Source organism: Mobula hypostoma, chromosome 5 (assembly GCF_963921235.1).
Source record: "Mobula hypostoma chromosome 5, sMobHyp1.1, whole genome shotgun sequence".
Classification (NCBI taxonomy): Eukaryota; Metazoa; Chordata; class Chondrichthyes; order Myliobatiformes; family Myliobatidae; genus Mobula; species Mobula hypostoma.
Genome location: NC_086101.1, coordinates 162087672 through 162099810, shown reverse-complemented (window position 1 = coordinate 162099810; position 12139 = coordinate 162087672). Strand labels below are relative to the sequence as shown.

At 39.6% G+C, this 12139-nt stretch overlaps 1 protein-coding gene across 3 annotated transcripts in view; it reads right to left on the bottom strand.

Annotated features, from left to right (window-relative positions):
• The window catches only part of LOC134346328 (ankyrin repeat and death domain-containing protein 1A-like), an 83063-nt gene that overhangs the window by 16847 nt on the left and 54077 nt on the right, over positions 1–12139 (bottom strand). For all 3 annotated transcript variants that reach the window (XM_063047677.1, XM_063047678.1, XM_063047679.1), the window contains 2 exons: positions 7229–7430; positions 3038–3169 (listed from right to left, as the gene is read on the bottom strand). In XM_063047677.1, the coding sequence (XP_062903747.1) occupies positions 3038–3169; positions 7229–7430 (334 nt within the window). The remainder of the gene's footprint in view (positions 1–3037; positions 3170–7228; positions 7431–12139) is intronic.

Here is a 12139-nt window from a genome sequence, read left to right as displayed (position 1 = left end):
ATAGAGACACTAACTCATGGTTGTAAGTATAACTAAGCAATCACAAATGTGGAGGTTATTAGAATACACAGTAGATTGTAAGAAGCCTGTTAGGAACAAGGAAAGCAAAGTCATAAAAAGGGCATGATTACAGATGCAATAAACAATAGGCTGAATGGAGCCAAATAGAACAGGTTTATTCCCCATCCTACAGCTTGTTATGGACAGCAGTGTTCAACACACAAGTTGAGCCTTATTTTTGGTGTACATTCTCCTTAAGTAAAATTGCTTTAATCGTAGAGAGTAGTAGAGCTATACAGCACAGGTACAGGACCTTTGGCCCACTGTGTCCGTGCTGACCTTTCAGTCTATCTAAGCTCACTTGACTGCATTAGGTCCCTATCCTTTTATGCCTATTTAAGGGGCGGTCTAAAAGTTTCTTAAATATATTGAACATATTTGATTCCTCCATTATTTTTGGCAGAGTTCCAGACATCAAGCATACTCTGCAAAAACAAACTTCCTTCTCAAATTCCCTTTAAAACTCCTTCCTCTCACCTTAAACCTTTACTTTCTCTTTTTTTATTTTGATACCCTACCATGACAAAAAGATTCTGTAACCTGTATAAACCTCTTAACAGCCCACTTCATTCCAGGAAAAACAAAACCACTTTCTCCTTTCCCTATAACTAGTCTTCCACTCTAAACAACATCCTGGTAAATCTTCTTTCTACCCTTTTCAGCATAACCACATTCCTTGTACAGTATGGAGACCAAAGAGCTCACAATACTCCCAACTATAATCTAACTAGTGTTTTGTAAAGTTGCAACATAATACCCCATTTATATATATATACATTCTGTGCTCCCTATCTATGAAGGCACACATGTCATATGTGTTTTTCATCACCCTATCCACCAGTGTTGCCACTTTCACGCAATCATGGGCATGAATCACAAGATTTTCTCAGTTCATCAGCAATCCTCAACATTACAATTCACCATATCTCCTTCTGTTGTTTGACTTCACAAAATGCATCGCCTCACAGTGTGATTAAATTCCATCTGATCCATAACCAGTTGTAGTCTTAGACATCTGCACTTCCTTCCCTGTCCTCAACACTGCCAACTTTAGTGCCATATGCAAATTTACTAATCATATGTTCACATCTGAGAATCGATTACTGATCCATGCATTAAACCATTGGTCTCAGACCTCCAATGAGAAAAACATCCTTCCACCAATACCCTCTGCCTTCCATCACTGAACCAATTTCAGATTCTATTAACCAGTTAACCTTGGATCTTATGTGCTCTGGATTAGCCTACCATGCAGGAAAATGCCTTACTAAAGTCCAGTTAGTCAGTTTCTATCAACCTACCTTCATCAATATTTTCAGTTTTCGCTAAAAACTCAATGTTACCCCACACTAGCAATGCTAATATCCTTGAACAGCCTCTGTATTCAAATGCATATAAATAAGATCCCTTAGGATTTTCTCCAATAACTTCCCTACCATTGACACAAAGATCTCCAGTTTGTAGTTACCTGACTCCTCTTTGCTGCCTGACTTGAAAGTAAATCATTAGTTGTCCTCCAGTCCTCTGGCAGCTCAGCTGTGGCTAACAAAGATGTAAGTATCAGTCTTGATGAAGCGCCTTGGCCCAAATCGTCAGCTGTTTATTCTTTCCCATTGACGCTGCCTGACCTGCTGAGTTCTTCCAGCATTATGTGTGTGCTGCTTGGATCTCCAGCAACTGCAGATTTTCTCTTGTTTGTATGTATCTTTGTCAGGGCCCCCATCTATCTTCTCCCTTGCTTTCCACAGCAACCTGGGATAGATCTCATCTGGTCCTTGGGATTTATTAACCCTTATGATATCTAACATCTCCTCTTTGATAATAAACTGCTTCAAATTATTCACTTACCTATCCCTGAACTCATTATTTTACATGCTTTTCTGCTTGGTGAATACAGATAAGAAAGACTCATTTAAGACCTCATCCACGTTGCATGTACATGCAAATTGTACATAAAAAGCAGGTGATAAGAGATCACAAATCCTGATCACTTATCCTGGAAACTAGGTAAAATTATTTTTGCCAAAATGGTGACACGGCCTCCCACAATTGTATAAACCCATACAATGTTTTAGTTAGCTTGTATATGAAGAACCGTCATTATCAGCTTCATATGCATTAGTTAGGGCAGCTTTGTTAGTCTTGTACCTTCTTCTACAACCTAGCTGGCTGTTAGTGGTCAAACTCTCCCTTCCTCCACATGAAGTCAAGAACTGGTGAGGTCAGAATCGCAGATCCCCTCTACAGCAACTGGGCTAAGTAATGCATATACTATTTCTAAGCACAGAAGCCTACATGAAGCCTTTGGAGCCAAATCCTAAGATGCTGAAGTACTAACAACAAAAATGTCAAAGTTGCCTTTTTATATACCATGAAGGGGCATTATATGTCAATCATCTACTTAAGCAGCCTTTGTGTGGGAGATCCTTAAGTTGCCTTAAGATCCTTTGCCATGATTGCATCTTGTGCTAAAATGTAGGTCTACATTTTAAGGTAAGAATGCACAAGGAAGACATTCAGCCATCTGTGTCAGGAAATCTGAATGTATGAAGCTTCAACCTTCACTTCAGTCATACATTTATATCTTTGATGCCTACAAAACACCGTGAAATTTGTTTCCAGATGTCTACAGGAGAATATGAGAAAGAACTTTGTTCTTTAAAGATTCTCATCTGTTTAGGAATTTACTGAAATTGATTACGCTCCCTGGTTTGAGCTGGGTGTGACACTTGTTCAATGAGTCAATTTATCGTGAATGAATAAATAAGAATACATTCAATAGAAACATCTTGGCACCTGAAGTAGGAAGTTCTTTTCAGGTATGAGAAACTTATTGTGATTGCAGTCCACAATCAAAATATTAAAATGATTATCATGCAATCAAACAAAGACAGAAGGAAACTACATTGTGAGTGAACGTAAAAACCCATTCATCATGATATTTTAAAATGTGAAAAAGTACTCCATTTTTACTTACCAGCTAAGTTATTCTGTTCAATATTAACTAGTGCCTCATACAAGGCCTTGACTGGATTTGTGCCAGTTAGAAGAATTCCATGCAGCCAGATGAGTAGCACTCTGTGACCACGTTCCTTATAACTCTTTGCTCCTGAAGGAAAATAAATGTTTATTAAAAATACTAAACAATGTTTCAATAAGAGCAAGTGTTACAATGCAAATCTGAACTTCACTCAGCCTAGTTACATGAAGATATGACCTTGTGTGATGGAAACATCAGTATGTTGATATCTCAATGTGCAATGTGATTTTCACAAGCTGCTATAACACTAGTTTACTGATGAAACTAGATGGCAAAATCCAGCAACAAAAAAAATCCTGTTGCTTTAACTGAAGCAGACAATAGAAACACATTGAAGTCTGCCCGTCAATGTGTAACTAACTGATAAACAAATAAATAATACATATTCTGAAGTGTATTTTATAATATGTTGCCTAATTAACTAAGTGTCTTGGTGGGCTAAATTCCTTCATGGGATAGGGAAAAAGTATGAGGAACAGTCTTTGTGGTGTGCACGTTCCAGTTTTCCTGAGAGGTGAAGATAAAGAAGTTGATTTGCTTTCATTACTGCCAGTTTTGCCAAAAATCAAAGAACAAAGTTAACAGTTTTTGAGTCTGGTGATTCCGGCATAGACCCTACTTAGCCTCATTCTCAAAGGGAATGGCACAAGCAGTCCATGATCAGGGTGGGTGGAATCCTTCATGATATTGTTGTCCTTTTTCTGACCCCTTGCTGTATGTATGTGCTTGATGGTGGATAGGCTGGTGCCGTTGAGGCTTTGGGCAGGTTTGACTACCCATTGTGGAGCCTTCTTGTCCTCTGGCATGCAGTTTCCATACTATGCAGCACGTTCAGATGCTCCCTAGCAGTTCACCAGCATCTTTTCAACCACAATGAAGGAAAGCCAATAAATGGCGACTTTGCTATTTACACCCTTGAAAATGGATTTTTCTAAAAATTCCAGTTTGAGGAACAAACTTTACCTGAAGACCTGGGCAAGTGTAAAGTGCATATTAATGGTGGAAATTTATGTGTAAGGGAAGTATAAACAAAATGCCTTAACATCAGAAGTCCTCAATCCCACAGAAGGATCTTGACCAAAACATCAACTGTCCATTTCCCTTCATAGATGCTAGTGGACTCGCAGAGTTTGACAGATATTACCTACACTCATCTCTGGAACATTTGGACAGTAAAACACCTATGTTAGGCCATCGCTTACTGACTACAGCTCCACCTTCAGTGCTATATTTCCATGTAAATCTATCTCTATGCTCCTAAACCTGGGACTGAACACCTCCCTTTGCAGCTTGATCCTTGACTTACTAACCAAATGTCCGAAGACAGTAAGGATAGGCATGAAGACCTCCATCACAATTATTCTCAACACTGGTGTCTGACAAGACTGTGTCCTCAGCCCCCCACTGTACTCCTATACATTTATGACTGCCTGGCCAGATTCTCGATGATACCACTGTAGTGGGCTGTATCTCAGATAACAATGAGTCGGAGTACAGAAAAGAGATAGTAGCGTAGTAGTGTCATGACTTTCCTTTAAAACACAACAAAAGAGCAGGTCAGGAAGGGCAGTGGTGCCACCTATCCTGTTTACATCAACTGTGCTAAGCTAGAGAGCTGAGAAGTTCAGTTCCTAGGAGTGGACGTCAGAAGCTTGTCTTGATCCAACCATTGCAAGTGCCATGGCTAAGAAAGTGTATGGCACCTCTACATGTTCTGGAGGCTAAAGAAATGTTATCAGATCCATTTTGATTCTCAATAATCATAAATGCACAATAGCATGCTCTGCCTGAGACCACATAAAACTTGCACAGAATTGTGAACACAGCTCAGCACATCCCAGAAACTAACCTCCCCTCCATGGATTCTACACTTTTCACTGTCTCAGCAAAGCGGCCAACATAATCAAAGACCCTATCCACATTGATCATTCCCTCATCTCCAACACCTCCCCCAACCCCATCAGGCAGAAGATACAAAACCTGAAAACATGTACCATCATGCTCAAGGACAGCTTCTATCCTGCTTTTGTAAGACTACTGAACCATCACCTTGTGCAATAAGATAGATTATCGATCTCACAATCTATTTTGTTAGGGCTTTGCACTTTATTGTCTGCCTCAACAGCACCCTCCCTATAACTGCAACACTTTGTTATGCATTCCCTCGTTGTCTTCCCTTTTACTACATTTCATTACTGATGTCATGAAATTATCTTTATGGATGTTATGCAAAACAAAATGTTTTCACTCTATCTTGGTATGTATGATAACAATGAACCAATTTACCAGCTTGCACAATCATAACCTGCACCATTTAATGGAATGAAAAATTAAATTGCAACAGTCTTATGAACAAAGAACTTTTCACCCAGCTATCCATGATTGAATAACCCTGCCCAGATAATGTGGATGATTCTGAGTATGAATGGAAGCAGAGTTAAGGGAGGTGAACTGAGACCAAACTCATTCCCTTCAGGGACCAGACATTGTCCATCCCTCCTTCCAAACATTCCTCAATTGTGAAATAAAATGAAATCAAGAACTTCTGTGCAACTTAAATGTAAAATGTGAAATAAACATTCTTTTTAGTAATAAAGTGCATTTTTGTTCACTAGATTTATTTTAAGATTTAAAAAACCATAAGACCATAAAAGTGCACCATTGCCTTGTTTCTCTGTCAGCTCCAAATTAGAAGAAACTTGAGATGGTGCCTCAACCAATTTGACACTCCATTTTCCTCTTCAGAGCCACATAATACAGGCTGGTGAGAAAAGCCTAACACTATGTAGGGCCCAAACAATCAACTTGGGCCCATGCCCGAGTGCATGCTGGAAGATACTGCACATCAGTTGGTAGGTGCTGGGTGCTCAGCGCCACTGGAAGATCCAGCCCATTATATGATATATAGGTTTAACAGACAGTAAAGCTCTGTCTGCCACAATTGCCAATGGACAGTTACTATCCAGAGTCACCGCTGGTTTGAGGTGAATGGGATCAGCTGCTTCCATCTGACTAAGTACGTATGTAGGTATTGCTGGAGATTCTCAGGTAAGACAAGTCCAGGAAGATCAAATTTCATGAAAGGAATAAATCATGAACCTGTTTAATTTAGAACAAAGAGCATCATTGAGAAATTATATTGAAAGCCTATGATAAGAACATGAGAAAAAGGACCAGATGTTGACAATCGAGCTTTTAGACCAAGCACTGTTATTCATCGAGATCATGGCTGATCTACCTCAGCACTATTTTCCTGTATTATCCCCATCTCCCTTGATTCCTTTAATGCCCAGAAATCTATTGATCTAAGTCTTGAGCCAACTGAGACTCCACACACCTCAAGGGGGAGGGAATTCCAAAGGTTCCCCACTCTGAGTAACATATTCGTGCTAAGTGTCCTCTCAAACTGTACCCCATTATCCAAACCTTCTCAGGGACAGTAAACATCTTCCTTCCACCTACCCAGTCAAACCCTTTAAGAATTTTGTATGTTTCGTTTAAGGAAATGATTGTGCTCTGGAACAGGGGTCCCCAACATTTTGCACACCGCAGACCGGTTTAATGTTGACAATATTCTTGCGGACCAGCCGACCTGGGCGTTGGGGGTGGAGGTGTTCAAGTTCAACAGTGCATGACAGAGAATAAGGAAAGGTGCAGCTGACTCATATCGTTTCATATCACCAAATCGTATCGTTTCCTCGCTGCCCAGTGGTTGGGGACCACTGCTCTAGAAGACTAGCATGATAAGTTTCATTATATCACAACTACATAGAGATGATAAAGTTGACTGCTTTTTGGTGTTACATTGGACAAACACTTTTGAGAATTGGAAGTGCAATCCCTTTTAGTAGTGAAAGACTGAGTTTAAGTGTGATGTCATATCCTGATCATATCCATGCAGGATGCAGAAGCCAAGTGTTCTAGGGTAAATGGAGTCCCCTAAAAATATCTGTACTCATGGGCATTCGAATACTAGTAAGAACACATCCCTGCTTACTAGCAGGAATGGAAATAGAAAGGCAAAAAAAAGTCATTTTAGAGATGGCAACTGAAAGTGGAGTGATCAATTACTTAATCTTTAACATTGAAATGTTTCAATCTGAATGTCCAATTTAACACATTTCTCACCTGTCCATTGTTCTTCAATTCCTTTAATTTGTTCTTCGGTGAAGTACCACTGGTTTGCAAGCCTCTTCCAGTCCTTTGGCTTGAGGTCATGGTGTGCCAGGGTCCATAAAGTTGTGCGGAGTTGGCTCGTCTGTGTGGTATGATCCGGTTTGAATGTTAAAGGGTAATTGCTTGTTGGAATTGGATGTCTATCCTCGATGACCTGAAAAATAAGGAAGTGTATCTCCTCAGATTAGTACAAAACAGCATCATAGTCTACTCAATAGGACTTTTCCCTCAGTCTTGATTTTCTTGCAGCATTGTGTAGCTTTAAGGTTCTAGAACCAAATTTGTGAATATACCCGGGCAAGAAAGTACTTGTACAATTAAATATTAATTCCTACAATCTCAGTACCACTACAGCACAGAGCATAGTTAACATCAAAAAACAACTGAATATAAATGCAATGAATTATCAGATATAATAGGCCAAAATTGGCACTCAGTGACAAAGTGACCACATTCTCCACTCTGAATTAACTACCACCTTGCCTCATGTGATCTTAATAATGAGAACCAAGCTGGACGAATGCCTCACATTGAGGTGCAGCAACTTGGCCTTCTGGAATGTTATGGAATTATATAGGGCAGAAATGGAGTATGGTGCATAGCAATCAAACCTTGCACACATAAACAGTGAAAGCATCTGTGATAGTCAGCCAAGCTACTATTAGGCGTCCTACTGAATACTGGTAACTAGAGTCTCTCAGAACATTAAAGACATTCAGAAACAATCAAGTACTATTGCAATTATTAAAACCGATAAATTTATTTTAACATTTTAAACACAAAATACATTAAAACACCTAAAGACTTAAAAAGCAGCTTAGACTATTTAGGTAATTTTTAAATTTTGAGTGAACCAACATTTACCAAATCCCCTAGAGCCATAATTCTTTATCGAAATGAAACAGGAGCACTTCATCCATAAAGACTAAACTGGTATAAGACTCTTCCTACCTCTCCCAGGATTATAAATATCAAGGAATCTCTATAAATGTCAGGCTTGTTAGCAAACCCCAGATCTTAAAAAGCTAACTAAGACAAATTTGACAGGTGAGAAGAGAGTATATACAGCCAGAAACTCTTCAACAGCTGAGTGGGAGGCCTCTTTCAATTCACTCACTAACAACTCAATTGTAAGACTTAGTGATGTTTCTTATTACACTGCCGGTGCAGAAAATCCAAAGTAGTTCATTGCAGTTATGCAGGACAAAAATGACCAAAACTACCAAAACGCTATGTTTTCTAAGCTGCTTTGCCCAACAGATGGGCTGGCTGCTGAAAATACTTCATGCACTTGTTCAGAACTATGACTACCTTTATACTGAATGGAACAACAGAACAGAGCTGCCCATGTTCAGATCTCCAACCCCCTGGAAAATCACAGGGCCAAAAGCAGTCTGCTAACAGCTAGATTACAGAATGTTTCATAAAGGAAGAAATGTCACAGCAAGGAATTTCAACTCTGGGACCCAACTGAATGTTGAATGTAGAAAGATTGTTAATTTAGCAACGCAAGGCTGGTGTTGCTCCTCCTGTTTCCACAGTGTCCATCTAAAATGGCTTTCCCAGGTGGACTACCAGTTGAACTTTATGTCAAAATTCCCCAATAGCCTTCGGTGGGAGTCTCTCTCATGGTGCATTCAGATCCTGGCATTAAATATCAAAGGAACCTAAAACTGCAAACTAAATAAGGAAGAGAAAAGTTTGAAGTGACAAGAGGTCGTAACTTGTCACTTGCTGATGTTTTTACTGACCTATTATGGCTGTAGTAAATTAATATGAGATAAGAAATAGAAGCTTTTCTTTGAAGAGGTTGTGTAAGTTTCAAAGAATTCATGAAGTATGAATAAAGGACTTCCAGGTCTTATTAACTTCCTAAATTTGGCTGAAGTTAGCTAGCAGCCAATTATTAGGTCATCCCTGTAAACAAATACCAAACTGTTAGTAAGTCACCCAATATTTGAACAAGGATTTTATTAACCACAAAGAAAGAATGTCGTGATTCCCAGAGTTCAGTTGAATACATACGTCACATCCGAAAAATCACACTTCAGTTCGCTAAGTACCTGGTAAAAGACAACAACTTCAAATGGTGACTGTTCTTCACTGATGTTTCCTGCCTGCTGAGAGCTTCTAGCAGACAGCTTTATATGTGCAGCTCCAAACTGGGCTGGGTTTTGGGGGGTGGTGTACAGGACAGATAATAGACAATTTCACTGCTTTAAGTTTCAGCTCTCTATATTTTCTTTCATATTTAATGAGTCTGGGTAAGAACCATAAAGGATCCAGTTTGCAGGGCTATGGAGAGAGGATTAGTGACTGGGAATAGCTGAATCTTACACAGAACAGGTACTGTTATCCTCAGGTACAATTGAACTCATCTACTATAACCATTACATGAATCGCTGACTTAGATGTCACGAGTCAACTTCCCACCTAGAATAAAGACACAAGTGTTCCATTTATTTCTTAGAAAGCACTGCAGGTGGAGCCAGCAGTTCAGTTAAGCCCCTCTCAGCCTGCTAGTGCAATTGTGAAAAAGTAGGTCTGGCTTATTTATTAGGATAGGACCATCCATTCTTTCATATGTTTTATCACTGCACCAATATCCTGAAAATATTAAAGTGTAGTTGTAATTATCTCCTCTCAAACTTTTAGATCCTTTTACTTCCCCCTGGGGTGCAGGGAGGGACTCAGTCTTAAAATTTTAGCTCATAATACAGTGGATTCTGGTTAATTTGGCCATCTACTAATCAGGGCAGCGGCTTATTTAGGACAACTTGTAAAGATCAAAAACTAATTGAGGACATTGTCAGAGTTCCCTTTGTTTATTTTGGACATGACGCCGCTGAACTGGGACAGGAGACTGTTGTCAGACAGTTTCTAACTAGTGTCAGTCACATGCATTTGTGTGGCTGTTAAACACTACACCGTGCTTAGAGCGAACAGTTTCTAAATAGCATCAATTGTATGTTTCTGTTCAAAACACAGTGATTTTTCAGTTGGTGAGAATTAAAACAGTAAGGCAATTCTTTCTTGGCTCACTATGGTTTCAAGTATTCAGGTTTGGAGGTGCCAAAAGAGGCCAGGAGTGAAAAGGAAACGATCTCACTATTTCAACAAGTTAGGGACTATGAAGATACCAACAATCATCTTGAATGTGACAATGAAAATGAAGAGTTAGAGGATACAATCTTCAGAAGCATTGTATGAAGGCAGTCCATTATCCGCACTAGTTGGCTGCTGATTTTGTTCATTTACAGTCATTCAAAAGAATGTAACAGCCTATCCTGGATGAATTCATCTGTCGATAACTATTAGGAGCTTGTTCAAAGTTTAAGTTCAAAGTATATTTATTATCAAAGTATGTATACTGTATACGTACAAACTTGAGATTTGCTTTTAGCAGGCTGCCACAAAACAAAGAAACACCTAGAACCCATTTAAAGAAGAACCCACACAACAAGACTACCAAACACCCAATGTGTGAAAAAAGAGCAAATCATGCAAACAATAAAAAATAAACAATTAATATTAACCGCGGAGTCCCCGAAAGCAAGTGCTCAGCACTGTGGTGATGGTCACAGGCCACAGGTGCAGAGTTAGTTCAATGCTGAAGTGCCTTTATCAAATTTACAAAGTAAACAAAAACACAAGCAACTTGAACTGCAGAGTCTCCAAATGCAAATCTCCAGCTGCAGAATGCATTCAGCACTGAGGCAAGAGAAGACCACCCAGGAGCCCATTGTCTGCAGGGCAACAGATGCTCCCAAACCTGCAGCATGGGACCCAAGACTCTTGCACCTTCTTCCTGCCAGCAGCAGCAGAAAGGGACCAGTGAGACTCAGAGAGACAGCACTGAACACCATTTGCCACTCTCATCCTCAATGACTTTAATCTTGCTCGATGCTTTAACCAATGCAGACTAATGGGTTTATATTCCACCATTAGTAATCAATGAAGTGTACACCACCAGCAATGGCCATAGTTACAATGTAAACTCTCCGCTCTCATCCACACCAAATCCCCCAGGAGATCGCAGAAGCTCCAGATCATTTAGTCAGCTCAAAACTACATTCTTTAAAAGGAAATAACAGGCTGTAATTGATTGCAGCTCAGAAAAAGAAGTCCATTTAGAAGAAGAAGAGTAATAATTTTGCGAGTTGTCTGCAAGATGTTGCTGTTGGTTGCTGGAACTATCTTGCCGGAATATACAGTTTTATAGTACTGTAGCAGGATTTATAGTGTTCCAATTTATCTTGTATTCCATTTAAGTACATAATTTGCTACTCAGATAAATGATAGCTTGTCTTTTTTACACCTTTTTAACTATTTCCATGAAAATTTGACTAATTGGGGCAGACGCTTAATTAGGCCAAAATGTACTGATCCCAGTGCATCTCAATTAACTGGAATCCACTGTATCGAAACTTCATAAACAAGAGAAAATCTGCAGATGCTGGAATACCGAGCAACACACACAAATTGCTGGAGGAACTCAGCAGGTTAGGCAGCATCTATGAAGAGTAATAAGGAGTCAAAGGTTTGGGCTGAGGACTTCATATGGACCGGAAAGGATGAGGGAGGTCAGAAGCAACAAAAATAGACTAAACTCCTTGTCCAAATGGAATGCCTCCTAGGGTGCTCAGGAAAGTTATGGTCAAAACCTTCCAGACATCTACAAATTCAGCAGTGAGTAAATATGTGGGTTGCTGGGCGATGCAGCTCATTGGGCCTGGAGGGTTTATTCCACATTGTATCTCCAAATAAATAAATAAGGTTAGAATTCCCAGTCACTTGGACAAGTGTGGGTTGACTGGAGAGAGCCTCGATGAATTTGTTTGGGAAAATCATGTATTACTCACT